The 16,494-nt window shown below is 45.3% G+C and overlaps 1 protein-coding gene across 13 annotated transcripts in view; it reads right to left on the reverse strand.

Annotated features, from left to right (window-relative positions):
* LOC115197316 (supervillin) overlaps positions 1-15,235 on the reverse strand; it is a 29,577-nt gene extending 14,342 nt beyond the window's left edge. For 3 of the 13 annotated variants that reach the window (XM_029758783.1, XM_029758776.1, XM_029758715.1), the window contains exons 1-8: positions 15,134-15,235; positions 6,678-7,268; positions 5,717-5,881; positions 5,395-5,571; positions 4,741-4,775; positions 3,109-3,170; positions 1,761-1,909; positions 203-437 (exon numbers count right to left, since the gene is read on the reverse strand). In XM_029758783.1, the coding sequence (XP_029614643.1) occupies positions 203-437; positions 1,761-1,909; positions 3,109-3,170; positions 4,741-4,775; positions 5,395-5,571; positions 5,717-5,881; positions 6,678-7,000 (1,146 nt within the window). In that variant the 5' untranslated portion in view covers positions 7,001-7,268; positions 15,134-15,235. Of the gene's footprint in view, positions 1-202; positions 438-1,760; positions 1,910-3,108; positions 3,171-4,740; positions 4,776-5,394; positions 5,572-5,716; positions 5,882-6,677; positions 7,269-8,055; positions 8,183-15,133 lie in introns of those variants that run through there. The other 10 variants (XM_029758757.1, XM_029758762.1, XM_029758769.1 and 7 more) reach the window with 10 other exon arrangements.
* Positions 15,236-16,494: the final 1,259 nt, after the last annotated feature.

The following is a 16,494-nucleotide window of genomic DNA, read 5'->3' on the forward strand; positions in this document are numbered from 1 at the left end:
ACACACACACACACACACACACACACACACACACACACACACACACACACACACACACACACACACACACTGAATCACCCGTGTCACAATCCGTATTTCTCAGTTAAAGAAAGACACATGCACACAATTGTCAATGTCATCTCTAATATTCCCTCTTCCATTCCTCTGAGGATGTCTTTCTTGGTCCCACACCCACTCTCACCAGGCTGACCTCCTCCACGGTGATGGGCTGTGTGCGGTAGCGTGCCCCCTTCTGCCTGCGTCTCTCTGGGGGGGCATGGGGACCGGCGTCCCCCTGGTTCCCTGGAAGGGACAGCTTGTTGAACAGAGCCAGCTTCTCACTCATAGTCAGCTTACTGTTCTCATCGTCCTCCACCGCCTCCGCCTCGGCCTGCACAGCCTGGGCCTCGCCTGACTCTGCTGGCTGGGGGGTGCTGCTGGGGTAGATAGGTAGGAGAAGAAGGATGGTGAATGGATGTCATGGAAGAATAGTTAAAATAGAGAAACAGCCCTGTTAATTAAAATGCGGACTGACGGGAACTGTGGAACACAATGTGAGATATTTGTAACATTAAACCTGTTAAATGTAATGGCAAAATGTAGATTTCTGCCTAAATAGACATACCTAAAATTGTATTTTATCACGAGAAGGCCAATAAACAATACCTAGTAATGTTTAGACTGCGAGAAAGATTAAAATCTCACCTTACTGGTAAAAGTAGGTATAAATTCCTGAGGAGCAGTCACTTTTGAGGGCACAAGCCCAAGTACACAGTAAAAAAAAATATAAACATGAAATATTTTATATGATGTATTTTCTATTCGACAAATCTGAATGAATAGGGCTTGAAAATATTATATGCTTTCTAAATATAGTATAATCAAATTACCAAATTACTAACTGTAAGATTTCACCTTCCTTGTATTTGTATGTTTAGTGTTAGAAAAATGTTGCATATTTTCTTAAGGTCTCTCTTGATTAAAACTTCTGCCTCCACCCTTCTGAACATCACACAGGGTTCTAGCTTGGCATCCTGAACTCGTTAGGAAATCACCTTTCATCTCATATTAATATTGTCTATCTATCACAAACAGAAAGTGTTTTTTGATTATAATCTATGAATTATTTTCGATTACTTGGCTTAAATTGGCTATGAATTGATATCCGAATGTGCTAGAGCGACGAACCCACGCTCTCCTGCTGCGCTAGGATCTAAAGGATTGGAGGCATGTGCTTTGTCAGTGGCTGTGATGCGTTCAGCCAGGAGTTGATGGACAGTCGTAAGAGCGAATTAAATGGTAGGCGGGACATCCCAGCTTCAAGTTGTGTAAGATGTCACAGCCTGAGTCACACAAGTGGAAGAGGACTAGGGCTACTGCTGAATGCAAGCCATTTCGACCTACGGTGTCCACACATCCAATTTATAAGCAAAAATGTTGGTCGGAACCGGTACCAAAAGCACGCTAGTCCCCTCTTTCGGCGAGTTTACATCTAATCGGTACCATACCGAAAGCTCTTAATATAATGCATTATCTAGAATGCTATACATAAACCGAATACCATAAACCGTATCACAACTTTAATCAGTTATGATCTCATAACCTGCCTTCCATACGGATTCCACAACCCACTGGACAAGGAATTTTAATGTGTGAGAGGCCAATGTTTTTTGCATACGGTCTGCCAACACCTCACTGCCAACAGATACAATATATCCTTGTCCATTGACCACCGAGGTGTGACCCTTGACCCTGCTCACCTGGTGGCCACCACCATCTCCTCACAGGTAATTGGCTGAGTGAGTGAGCGGTGCTCGTTGCCGCGGCGTCCTCTGCGTTCATACGTGGCGCTGCCAGAGCGAGGCTTCAGAAAGGAGGAGGCCTCAGGGGCTGCTGTCTTCTCTAGCTCCTGCAACAGAGAGAAATAGGGAGAAGAGAAACAGAAAGCGAGAGAAATAGTCATTCATAACATTTATGTTGATAATTGATACGTAATATCTGACCATTACATGTTACACAATAATGACTTTCCACAGGTGTATAATCAACATTTAGATCAAACAGAGCATATAATGGTTGAAATTACTGAGAAATTACAAAAATGTCCTCTCCTTTTTCATCTCTTTCACTGAAAGTCTGTCTTTCCTGGCATGTGAATGGAGGTGCAGTACTGTAGGCAGCGGACGTGGGTGGGATAGCTGGTGAATAAACCAGGGATCTGTAAGGTGCTGTGGGTGGCCTATGTAAGAAGGTAGAGGAGAGGGATAGAATGCCAGGCCTGCAGGTCACACTGTAACCAGAGCTCCCTCAGTAGTGTACCTTTACCTCCCTGTCCCTCCCCTCAGTCCCCTCCCTCCTGGCCCTGCCTCCCTCCTCCACCAGCCAGCCTGACAGGAGATAGCTACGGGCTAACTACAACCACCTGTTAATGCCTGTTCATGGCTTGATAGTCCCTGGCCACTTTTCTCCTAGGTTTCGACAGATGCTACGTGACTAAAACCCACCAGGAAGTGAAATATTGGTTAACAAGACAGGCTGCCAACGGCTACATAAACAATAACACATTGGCCAATGGGAGTAAACTAAGAACAGAAGGGTCCTTCTGCATGCACTCTGTGGTCTGGCTTCCTATATGTCCTATACTACACTCTGTCTGCATACCTGGTCTTATTTAGGCACCATGTAGCGATATATAGTACAGTACTATTATACAAGGCCCTGTCAGAGAGCAGCACCTGTTTGGCCATTCATATTCCTCAACATTCGTTCGGTGTGTTCAGCTCTGCATGCTCAGCTCAGCCTGCTGGCTCATCATGCGTTGCTCCGTGACTGTAAGGTGAGCAGCCGCCAGGACTGCTACATGAGATCCCTCTCTCTCTCCCCCTCTCTCACTCTCGCTCTCTCGCTCTCTCTCTAAACATGGGCTCTGTTTTGTCTGTTTATGTGCAGTTGTGAGACATAAGCCCTGTGTAGCCCCCCTGGTCTCCATGGTGATGACCTTTTGTGATCAGGCATGGAGACGGACAACATGGTACAAGGGAACAGGAGGGGGGTCCTGGGACAGGGTCCTGTTTCACAGCAAAGGCTGAGCTAGATGGGCGTGCTTACTTTAAACAGAGACATCTTGGCCGCCACACTCATCTTGGCTCTGTCGTCTGTCTTCACATCAGCTGGGGGGGAGGGGATGACATTAAATATATAAATCCAGTCAGGTAAACAGAGGTAAATACATTAGAGTTAAATACATGCACACTCAAAGACACACCATGTTAAAATGCTAAATCCCTGTCAGTCTGTCTGTGTCATCAGCAGGGATATCATTTTGGCATCACTGAGCCTGTCAAACACATTAACCCTTTTAATAAAAATAGGCAAACAAAAAAAATGTAACAGCACCCAACACGCCTTTTGATCATACAGCAAACTCACAGTCCCTGTCATACAGCAAAAAAACAGTTAACCTGCTCATAGTAGCAGTCAAGCCTGTCAGTCCACCGCGACACAACGCGACAGGCAGATCTCTGTGACTGATCCCTTCGCGCGAGGCCCCCGCCCTGCACCTGGCCCTTACTACACTTGTCACACGGCACCACCACCACTATCTCTCAGCTGGCACCGCTAGCTGCCTACTTCTTCTCTCACCTGGCTTGAACTTAGTGACCCCACAGCTCCTCCTTCTGACCAGGCAGTTGGACAGCAACGCTGATGGAGTGAGTGTCAACTATCTCTGTTGTTTCTAACACCGCTCTCAATGGCCATTTAATCATGTATTTTAGGTGGACAGCCAAATGAATGCATCAGAGAGAACCTATTGGACAGCTACTGTGTACAAGTGGGGACTATTTTTTATTTTTTTATAGTGGCGGTGTGGTGCTCAGGCATGCTTTTACGGCTCATAAATCCATCCCCACCGAGGAACTTCAACATTCTACCGTCACCATGTTCCCATCTTGGTCTGGTGGAGTGTTTAAAAATAAAATCCCTTGATTTATTTGATGTTCTGTTTATTATAGATGTTCTAGAAAGGCATCTCTGGAGCTGGGGTTGAGTGTAAGTAGAGGTCAGAGTATATTCATCAGGTTTGCTGTTATGAACGTACTGTTATACAGTAACTATTAGTTGATATAGGTTTGTGTTTTTGTATTATCTGTTGTTTTTGAGTGAAAATAGAAGGGAAAAAACTGTTATTCCTTCTGACCCTGTGTTGTCCACCCCATTTTTATCTTTCTCTCTGTCTGTCTGTCTCTCGCTCTCGCTCAGCTACAGTGTGATGACAAACGCCTATTACAGTAGCCTGCTGAGCCAGTTTATCACACACTACTTGTAGAGACCAGTGCTGATCAGAGCGCTTTGCCACCTCCTATCTCCCATGTCGGCATTTCTGTGATCGAGAGAGAGAGAGTGGAGAGAGAAAGAGAGGGGGGAGAGAGAGAGAACGAGAGAGAAAGAGAGAGAGAGAGAGAGCACCTGCTCTTCTTTGTCACTGTGTTAAACATTATCTCTGGCAAGCCACACAGCACTATGCCTGTTACCCTCTCTCTCTCTCGATCTCTCTCTCTATTTTTCTCTCTTCTCTGTCCCTCTGTTTCTCTCTCTGTCTCCCTCTCTCTGTCCCTCTCTCCCCCCACTCAGTTAACACAGAGGCAGTACAGAGGCTGTACAATAGGCAATGGATCAGCCGTTTGTGTGTGGCAAAATAAAACAGGCCACGTGAGAGCCAGGTGGGCAGGGGTTCGTTACCTTTCGCGTTCTCCTCTTCCTCTGCCTCTAGCAGTCTGTGGGGCACAGAGAGAGAGAGAGAGAGAGAGAGAGAGAGAGAGAGAGAGAGAGAGAGAGAGAGAGAGGGAATCAACACGATGTCATTGGCTGAAACATGCACACAAGACAAAAGATGAAAGGAGTTTGACCATGTTCATTCCTGCCTGGTGTAAATCTCTCTTTTCACTGTCTCTCGAATGTCTGTGTGGGTTACTGTATCTCACACACAGACCCAGGCTCCTGGGTCACATCTGCATGCTCAACAAAGCAACACTGTTCATGTCATGGTTGCTATTAAGCGCCATGAACAGATGCAAACATCCACGCAAATCATGCTGCTTGCCAGTGTACCAAGGCCAAACTATTTCAATACAAAACCACAAGGACCACCAAAAGAGATGCTCCTCTATGAAAGGACAGTAAATATCTGGAAAGCATTTACATGCATGCAAACCATTATCACACACTATCAAAACAATTGGAAAAGAAGAAAAAGCAATGGCACAAAACACTGCAAACCTCTCCACCTGAAGAGTAACCAAACTAGGGCAGAGTCTTCCAGATGAGCCCCAGGCTTGACCTGCATGCTCTGATATGACATGGTTGATATGGCTGGCCGAAGCACACAGTCCCTACCCGCCGCTCTCCTGCACCTCACAGGCTGTGATCGGCTGTGTCCTGAAGCGCTCGGTGGTTTTGCGGCCCCCGCCCGACACCCCAGGGTGGTAGCGACGGGTGCACCGCCGTCCCCCCTCCGAGCCCGGCTTTACAGCCAGGTCAAGGGAAGAGGCCGCACGGCCACTGTCAGGACTACTATCCCCAACCACAGAGGAACAGGGTGAGCATCAGGAGAGAAGGGGAGAGAGAGATAGTGAGAAACTGGAAGCAGTGGGACTGACGCCCACACATATTCAGAATAACAACACACACACAGGCCGTTTCATGCAGAAGACCCTACACTTTCTCAGGCTGTGTTCCAGTCCCGGTCTGCTGCAGCAGGGCACTCCTCAACTGGCCCACCGACACCCGCGTTTGCAGCTGGGCCGCGTCGGGTCCAGGGGGGCCTGGGGGAGCTAGGGACTCCCCCCTACTCAACATGCCGGCAGAGCCAGAAGAACACTGCCTGGAGGCAGGGGAGGAGGTGGGGAGGAGGGAGGTGGGAGAGAGGTGGCGTAAGGAAAGTGGCAAACTCCCACAACTACGCCAATTCCTAAAGAGCACCCCTGACCAAGTATTGTACCTCTTAAAGGAAAGGGAGTCCAGGTCAGGAGGATATAAAACACGCATGGAGGAATCAATGTGATCTCTGCTGTCCTAGTACTGCATGACGCTGGGAGTCGGGTTTAGCTCGCTCCGTTTGAATTAGCAACAAAGGCCATAAAGCACAGGTGAACTCTGACAACTGTTTTACGAGGCTGAAAGGTCACAGGAAAGAATTTTCACTGGAGAAGGAGCTTGGTGACTGGTGGGGGGTTGTTTTAGGAGGTGGTTACACATAATATGGTTGTTTCTATTCATCAGTCTGTTGTTAGGGAACAGGGAAAAGGCCAGTCTGCTGTTAGGGAATAGGGAAAAGGCCAGTCTGTTGTTAGGGAACAGGGAAAAGGCCAGTCTGTTGTTAGGGAACAGGGAAAAGGCCAGTCTGTTGTTAGGGAACAGGGAAAAGGCCAGTCTGTTGGGGCTGTTACGCTACGTGTACATGGCCTGATACTGTATAAGACAGCAATTCACTGATGGCCAGCAGGCATTACCTGCATACCTTCAGCATATCTAGGTTCAGTGGTCTGAGTCAGCATGTGGGGTGACATCACAGTCAGTGTATGCAATCTGTCTGCTGCATCACTCTTTGTCTTCTTGGTGGGGGTTGAGAAGGATCTCCACTACTGATTGGCTAATGGCTATACATGGAAGGGACTCACCTTCGGATGCATGTTGGGTCTGCAGCAGTGTCTGCCTCAAAGCCGTTGGAGACTCTCCTCGGTTCTGACTCCAGAGGGGTGTTGCTCTCCCTCCTGCCCCCCTCCGCCCCCCCCGCTCTGCCGTTCACCCCCCCAGAGAGGATCCTGTCTGTGGAGGGAGGTGCGCCGTCTGAGTTCATGAGAGTCCCATCCCTCCTCACCCACTTGGATGGGAGCTCCTCCATGTTGCCATAGCGTTCTTGTAGCTCCCGCCTCCTTTCGGCCTTGTAGCGGGCAATCCGCTCCGATCTGGGCTCCAAGGCGGGGTTCTCTATAGTGTCCATGCTGCCTGTTCCTCTTCCTGTCTGTTCCTCTCCCTGTCTGTCTCAGTAGGCCTCCTATAACAATGACCTGGGCATTGATGACTCAAACCTCAAGAGATTCCCTCCTACGTCACTTCTCAGTTATCAGACACCAAAGGATAAATGGTCAAAAAGGTCCAAAGTTGGCATGTAGAACCAATCAGCACCTCCGTTGTTGGCATTGGGAATGTCTTCTTCCAATCAGCAGGCTGTCAGACAGACAAATCATTCCTTTGAGCTCATTGCACTGCTGAGACAGAGGTAGCAATAGAAACATCAGATAACTGCGCCATCTCACTTTCTCAATCAGTTAGCCACACATTCATTCACTACCAGTTGAATAATTCATTCACTGTTTGTTTCACATCCGTATGTTCTTGGTTAAGTCAATCATTACGACATAAACATACCACCAGCCTACATGTGCACTATGACATCAAATAACATGACGCTATGATGAAACAAAAACCTAAAGAATTTACAGTCGCCCGATTTTACACAAATCTCTCTCACACTCACATAGCACTGAACCAAAACAAACCAGCTGAAATGTCCCTTATAAAATCAGCATCTTGCTTCATCTCATTTTATAGCAGCATGCCATCTGTAGGCAACCGGCTACAATATGATTGCCCCCTCTTTTTTTCCCTTCCTTCCCATGTCGCCCGTCTCTCTCTCTCTCTTCCTCCCTCCTCTTTCCTGCTGAAGCCCTGTAAGACAACCTGTTGTAGGCTGCTCTGCAAAGCAGGAATCTCCCCTTGCACTGAAACCCTATACCACTGCCAGCCAGTCAGCCAGCCAGTCAGCTCCGCTTCAGTCCTACAGTACATGGCTGACTGTCTGCAGGTTTCCCAGTAGAATTCCACTGGTGATCATTAAGACTGGACAAGATCAGTGCCTCTTGCTTTCAACGTTAGTTAGTTAGTTAGTGCCTTCCTACGTTAGCGAGCTGAACATTTGGAGACGCTGTCCGGCAAGTGATAAGCTCACTAACAAAACAAAAGATTACATTTATAAAGTATTTTAAATAGGCCTACCCAGAGTTGGTATAGTTCGCTGGTTGTTCAAACCCAGTCATAGTTTATGTAGGCTACAGCATTCATTCTGATCCTCTACCAATAACATGGCACTAAACATCTCATTGGGAATGCATGTCCCTAGAAATGTCCCTGAGCAGGACTGTCCATACCCACTCATCTGACAAGTCTAATGTCTCTCTCAACAAGCACACACATGCAAAACCCACATCCTGGTTACTAGGTTACCTGGCTGTTTGAACACAAACAAGGATCTGAACCACTAATCAAATACAAATAATGACATCACCACATTTGTATTCTCAATCAGTAGGGACTTGAGCCATTTGATAGGCCGCCAAAAATTGGCGTGTGAGTGTGTTCTGAAATGGCAAAATGTTGGCGTCAGCATTCCTGTCCCTTTCTCACCACAGCTGAAACACAATGGGGCCTATGGAACAATGAGCAGAGAGAGCTATGGGACTCATAGGACTTAGCACAGCAGAGCTACTGCAGGCTTAAGGGCACTGTACTCTGTGGTGGTCTGTAACAGTCATGGTTTCACCATAAACAGATAAACACAGACATCGATTAGACTGTAGATACACCGCTTGCTCTGGGTGTATTGGGAATGGTGTGAGACAGTGTCTTCCAGATTGCAAGCTTATATACGGAAGACATGATTGACTTTTAAATTGATTTTGCATTCCTTCCTCACTCTTTGACTGCAGCTCTCAGACAGTGTGAGCAAGCGACTAACATAGAGCCAGGTGAATCTCCAAATCTGACGATGCCGCAGACGACGGCAAAAGGCCGTGCCACCGAAAGCTGAGCTGTCAGACGCAGTGATCCCCATGGGACATCAAGATCCGAAGGGCAGCTGTGTTTGTGTGCTCATGTGTGTATGCTCACGTGTGTATGTTTGTGTATGTGAAGTCAAGTTCAACACAACCACAAAATTGACTACCACAAGAATAGAGACAGCTTGGTAAGTGTAGCCCTACCTTCTCAAGAGTAAGAGAGGGCAAGATGAGAAACGTCCCAATACCATGTAATTGAGTGTGAGTAAGACAATGAAGACGGACACAGAGAGTGTCCATCTTTTGGGCAGACCGGTGCAGAGGTCATGTGACGGGCTAGGCAGGGCTGGATTGGGCGAGAGAGGTTGGTTGCCATTGGAGCTCAGCATGGATCATCAGCCCCTAATCCAGTAACACTAGCTGACAAGCTTGTTCTAAAGCACCTGGATGGACAGACTAGTTAGTACTCGCTAGGAATACACAGAGAAATGAGACCGTATACACTATTTTCCATGATAAAGTTGAATCAACATGCAAAAGTAAGTTCATAGAAAGGTTTTAATGAGGCAAAACGGAAGGTGAGAATCGTATCTCCCCGCATGTCATTGTAAACAGAGCTGAGGTGAAGTAGTCACGGACACTATGTTTCATGTCCCTCTTTTACCCTGGTCCCACACTGACCCTGAGGACACACAGGGCATTGAGGAACTGTTATGAACAGCATTAATGTACGCTATATATACAAAAGTATGTGGACACCCATTCAAATGAGTGGATTTGGCTATTTCAGCCACACACGTTCCTGACAGGTGTATAAAATCGAGCACACAGCCATGCAATCTCTATAGACAAACATTGGCAGTAGAATGGCCTTACTGAAGAGCTCAGTGACATTCAACATCATAGGATGCCACCTTTCCAACAAGTCAGTTCATCAGATTTCTGCACTGCTAGAGCTATTGTGAAGTGGAAACGTCGAGGAGCAACAACGGCTCAGCCACGAAGTGGTAGGCCACACAAGCTCACAGAACGGGACCGCCGAGTGCTGAAACGCGTAGCGCATAAAAATGGTCTGTCCTCAGTTGCAACATTCACTACCAAGTTCCAAACTTCCTTTGGAAGCAAGTCAGCACAAGAACTGTTCATCGGGACCTTCATGAAATGGGTTTCCATGTCCGAGCAACCACACAAAAGCCTAAGATCACCATGTGCAAAGCCAAGCGTCGGCTGGAGTGGTGTAAAGCTCGCCACCATTGGACTCTGGAGCAGTGGAAACGCGTTCTCTGGAGTGATGAATTAAGCTTCACCATCTGGCAGTCTGATGGACGAATCTGGGTTTGGCGGATGCCAGGAGAACGCTACCTGCCCGAATGCATAGATCCAACTGTAAAGTTTGGTGGAGGAAGAATAATGGTCTGGGGCTGTTTTTCATGGTTCGGGCTAGGCCCCTTTGTTCCAGTGTAGGGAAATCTTAACACTACACCCTACAATGACATTCTAGATGTTTCTGTGCTTTCAACTTTGTGGCAACAGTTTGGGAAAGGCCCTTTCCTGTTTCAGCATAATGATGCCCCCGTGCACAAAGCGAGGCCCATACAGAAATGGTCTGTCGAGATCGGTGTGGAATAACTTGACTGGCCTGCACAGAGCCCTGACCTCAACCCCATCGAAAAACCTTTGGGATGAATTGGAACGCCGACTGCAAGCCAGGTCTAATCGCCCAACATCAGTGCCCGACTTCACCAATGCTCTTGTGGCTGAATGGAAGCAAGTCCCCGCAGAAATCTTCCAACATTTAGTGTAAATCCTTCCCAGAAGAGTAGAGGCTGTTTTAGCAGCAAAGGGGGACCAACTCCATATTAATGCCCATGGTTTTGGAATGAGATGTTCGATGAGCAGGTGTCCACATACTTTTGGTCATGTAGTGCAGGACAGTGGCGGCTCCTGAAGGGAGGATGGCTCATAATAATGGCTGGAACGGAGCAAATGGAATGGCATCAAACACATAGAAACCATGTGTTTGATACCATTCCACTTACACAGCTCCAGCCATTACAACAAGCCCGTCCTCCCCAATTAAGTTGCCACCAACCTTCTGTGATGTAGGAGGTATTACCTCTCTGATTCAGAAGGGTTGGGTGAAATGCGGAAGACACATTTCGGTTGAATGCATTCAGTTGTACAACTGGCTAGGTATCCCCTTGCCAGCGGCGACATGTCATTCAAGGCAGGTGGGGCAACAAATAAAAAGTCAAATAAAAAAACATTTGGGGGGGATTGCCTGTTTTGCATGTTATTTTGGCATTAATACGTGTCACATATCAGTTTAAAAACAATGTAAAAAAAAAAGATATATATCATTGAGTTAATAAAGCTGCATACAAACATGGTGTCTTTTTTTCTTGAGTAAGGCAGCTCCAAAATACAGGTGTTTCAGCCTAGCTCAGTGCTCTCTGTGGTGGTGGGGCAAGCCAGCAGAAAATATGGAGCGTTGCGCCGTGATTGGCTCAGTGTTCTGTCACTCATGGGGACACTACTTCACCGCCAAGTCTAAGGATAGAGCTAGAACATTCAAGCCCCTTGGGTGCTGCCATAGAGTTACATTAGAAGTGCCTATCCAAGAAGGCTCAAGGTCATTGGCCACAGATAAAATGACGTCAAATTAAGTTATATCTACAATAGCTTTGATTGGACTGATCATGTCAACATCATACTTTCAAAATCTTAACTAGCAGTCATCATCATGAATCAAGTCAACAATATACTGGCAAATAATTTTTAATCCTTGTCATATGAAGATAAATAATGAAGAGAAATTATAGATAAAACGTATTGACTATTGGACATAAACATTACAAAACAAGTTGGAAATCGCAAATTCAACAATGAGCGGTTTGGAAGGAATCAGTGGCTAACTGCAAGCATTGCAAAGCAATCATTAGCCTGCTATTCAGTGGAGTGGCTGTGGTTGTGTGGTCCCAAGTCTAAGATTAAAGGTCTCTTTTCCAAGTTTAAAGTTATAAACATTCAACATTGGTCATGCTGTCAATGAAGCATGATTTGTGCCGCGCTCAAAACAACAGTTAACTCGGAACTGCAAAATCTGACTTTAGTTCAAGACCACCGGGAACTCGGGGAAAAATGAGCTACGACTGGGAAAATAAATTTTGAACATTCATCTAACTCCTAAACTCTGACCTCTTTCTGGAGCTATGACCTGAAGATCACTGACATCATCATGATTCAACCTTTTACTTCTTCTCATGTTCCAGTTGTCTTGAAAGCACCATAAATCCAGAGAATGGCAGACTGATGACAAAATTTGCCCACGATGTACCGCCGCATCACCTTCCTGTTCAAGTGAGCACAGCACAACAAGGTGAGTCCAAAAATGTCTCATATGCTGCTGCATAAAAAATATGTAATATGCCAGGGAGATATGTATACTGTAGCTAAGGAAGTAATACTAAGTGTATGTTGTGTAGTAAGCCGTTAGTAGCCCATGTGCCTCACCCTAATAATTTGGTCTATTTTCACCTCTTAATTTCACCTACTGTTCTGACTTGGTGGTGCACATGTAGCCTATAACCTGTTTTTGAGAAATGTAATCATTGAATATTGTAAGAGCTTTCATTGCCTGCTTATATGCCCCCTTTATTTATCCTATGGTTCTGACTTCGTGCACAGGGAGAACACTGTAAGAACGGCCTATGTTCTGAATTCTATCACTGTACATTTCAAAAGTGCTGAACATATAGTTAGTTATATTGACTACGTCCATTCTAGCTCGCTCATTACTGTCTTATTCTAAATTACGGATTGCCTCTTATCCGTTTGTCGTCCCCTTATGCCATAGTTTGTACATCTCAATTGTCAGTAGAAACCACATTTGTTTAAGCAAGTCAGCCATATCAGCTATGTTATTTTAGTAAATGAGGCTGAATGAACAGTTTCTCTGCCAGACAAGGCTCCGCTGATAGCCAGGAGTAGCAGTGGTAAGGTGTTGGGACTGCTGTTGGAACTCTGCTGTTGGGACAGATTTATATAGGCCCTAACAGTTTGTGGGCACCGTTTGTCACCGTTATAGTGCAATTAATGTATTGTTTAGTGTTGTGTAGTGGCTTTGCTGGCATAAATACCACCCTTTTTTTTGCCCCACCAAGATTTACATGCTAAAATCGCCACTGCCCCTTACCCTATTAGCATATGTTTTTTTGTTTAACAGAACTCAAAATGCCTACACAGTAATCTACAATTATAAAATGATTATTCATAGATAATGTCCATACTAAACCTTAGAACTTCCAGAACAATTGCAATGGATTTTTCCCAACCATGGGGTCTCTGATCTCACATCTTCCCCCATTCAAGTTAAATGGGTGATATGTTAAATCAGATGATGTCACCAAATTCAGGAAGGAGCAGACTGTGAAGTCCGGATTAAAGAGATAGAGAGGAATTACACACGATTAGAACGGTAGCCCCCCCACTGGGCAACAGTCATTTAAGAGCAAATGAGTGGTGGCTTCCCATCCACTCTTCCCATTCTAAGGCGTCCGCATGCTTCCCAGCTGAAACAGTTCTGAAGAGTTTGTGCATGTATTATGCCAACTTTTTGTTCGTTCTGGTCTTCGGCAAGAGGTTTTTCGGCTGTTTGTGCACATTCCATTTTTTCTCGAGGCAAGCCAAAGTCGGTAGCCGAAGTCTACCCCCCTTCTTCAGTGATTGGTCAATAGTAAGGATTCGTCAATTAAGTGTTTGTCATTCAATGAGAGTCTAATCGTTTCCATGCACATTTTTTTAACTTGAGAAATACTGCACCAAACATCTTAGTTAGATGTAAAAAGATCTCGGCAGAAAATGTCAAAATTAATGACAGATTTCTTGAGTTATCTTAGATTAATTTTGACTATTTTGAGGAAGTGTATGCTGGCTTCGGCTTCTCAAGATGGACAACCAGTACTATTGCCACTTTTTTCTCACTTTTCAAGCGAAGGTCTATTAAGGGAGTATGCGAGCGGTCTGCTAGGCGCTAGCCGAACCGAAGCATGCGTAAGGCTTAAGGGGTGTTACCTCTCTGTACCCATGTTCTGGATAATCACTGGACACAATGGACATGTGATGCAGGTGAATTAGGGATAGATTTAACCAGAGCCTTCTATTTAAAATAAAATGCTCTGGGTTTAAATAGCTCAGAATGCTGCTACCACTGGGGCAGAGTTTTGCAGAGCCTATACAAATACACTCTAATTGAGTTTAGAAATGATAACAACTGCAGCTTCTAGGACTTGTGTACACTATGGAACATAATGCCTCTAGAGCAGCTGTAGCTCTCCTCCTCCGCCCCTCATACTGTAACCCACCCCTCCGCCCCTCATACTGTAACCCACCCCTCCGGCCCTGGAATGATGTGACACGTTAACAGTTGTTTACTGTGTGATATCCAAGTGTGAACAATTGGGAATATTTTGCTTCACCAATGCCGGATGGCATCCAAACGATCTAGCCTAAATCACATGAATTACATGTGAGTATGAATGATGACATGACATCACTGTCCCTTTCTGTACATATAGTTCAGTCCTAGTTGATATGCCAGCCCACTCTAACTTCCACCCTCTACATCAGCCACAATGCAGCCAGTAGCTCACCACTTCAAGAAAGCACAATTGCAACAAACATCATCACCACCAAATATTTATCCAAAAATAGGATCTCACAGTATAGTACGAAAGAACTCGGATGAAGAAAAAAAATGATGACAAAACACGACATGAGCCATGGACACGAATGAGAGCAATTTTCCTACTCAAACAAGTCTCAAGTCAAATGTTTGGTAAGATAAAGAAATTAGGCCGAACAAGTCGCTCTGCAGTTTGATATTACAGATCTATTAACAGAGTATAATCACTATCTGATACCACACGTCAATTAATACAAAAACTGGGGGAAGACCTTGCTTTCGGGACACAATTCCTTGTCAGTAACTGACGCGTAATGGACACAATTCGAGGGTCTATTTTCCTTGCCACTCGTGCGCACTGGAGAGGTTTTTCTAACTAACTGTGTAGCTATACGATTAATAGATCAAATTGGACTTTAAATGCAAATTAATTAAATTAACCATGTCCTTAAATGTGTCAGTTTGAGTCGAATCAATCGAGTTGTGTCAAAAGCGCACTAAAACTCAACGGTGTCATTTACAATGAACGAAAAGCTAAACAATGCCCATTGTAAGTTGGCTTTCAACATGTTTTGTTATAGAAGCCAATATAAAGGAATTTTGCTAGGGTACTTACATGTACTCGAATCGTAGGGGACCGGCTATGGTCGCTAACAACAGCAGTGACTGGGCATTTGTGCGCCGCTGCAACATAGAGCGTGGAAGCCCATTTACGGCGAGCGCAGAGCGCAGCATGTCCCTGTTAAAAATATAACCCCCTCCCTTCGCCCGGGCGCTGCGGCATGCCACATGCAGGGGCCATGGCTGGGCGAGCTATAGACAGCAATTGACAGAACCAGTAAAATGTCAGCACACTGTCTTTTAAGCTATGATTGGAATTGTTTTATTTCTTTGCTACAGCATAGGCTACATCAATGTCAAGTTTGGCCATTTCATGGATCAAGATACGCTTGAATAAAGATAACTTGAACCCTAAAGACACTTGTATTTATCCAAATTGGACCCATGAATAAAATTCCCCTGTTTGAAAGTTAGGAGAAGTACCCTACCACCTCTCAGTATAGAACACTGCCTCCAGTGCCCAAACAGGCACTTTGCCATTTCACTTAAAGGTAGTCACCGAAATGACTTTGCACAAACAGCAACGCAAACATTGCAATGAGTGAGATGCAATATGAGCCTGATGCAAAACTTTGCTCTCAAATAGTATCTGCGCTTGCGCACAGGTTCGCATCACACTCTTACAACGTTGTAACCACGGGGACAAAACAGTGAAGTTTAGCATTGCGCTCCAATGCTCCTAGTTGTTGCGGAAATTAACCCACTGTGCTGTTTACTTTGTGCATCTACTGTCATATCGCTGACTCTGCCTTTAAATGAACAGGGTACAAGGACCAGAATACATTGAAAGGGGGCATCAGATCAGAGGGCTAGGACAGAGGCCCTTGCACAAATTAGGCAACAAGTGAAGGATGCAGCACTGGCAGTCCCACATCTGAAGAGGCCAAAGAACTTAACACCAAGTCACGGATAACTACTTAGAATAGCAGTGCAGTACGCCAGAGGATGTCTGGAGTTTGATTCATAGTCTAGCTTGGGCCACTTCAGGTCTTGAACAATAAGAATATATCTGACCTTATATACATCACTGCACTTGAGCCTGTGTGGCCATACTAAGGTCAAGGGTCATGAAAGACCACTTAAGGTCGTGGAGGTGGGATAAACGTATAGCCATGTCTCTTATACAAAATAGTAAAACAGACATTTGGAAACATAATATTGTGAAAATATGTTCATTAAAATACGTGTAAGATGAGGGTGAAATCAAACCAATTCCAATAACAGTTAACAGGTGTTGCTCAATTGAATGAATGAAATGAAAACAGTAACATTGTCAAAAGTACTAACAATGAAATTAATTTACATTTGCTCAATTAAAACAAGATCACAGAATGTTCTCCGTCCTGAAAAAAATGC

Source organism: Salmo trutta, chromosome 1 (genome assembly GCF_901001165.1).
Source record: "Salmo trutta chromosome 1, fSalTru1.1, whole genome shotgun sequence".
Classification (NCBI taxonomy): domain Eukaryota; kingdom Metazoa; phylum Chordata; class Actinopteri; order Salmoniformes; family Salmonidae; genus Salmo; species Salmo trutta.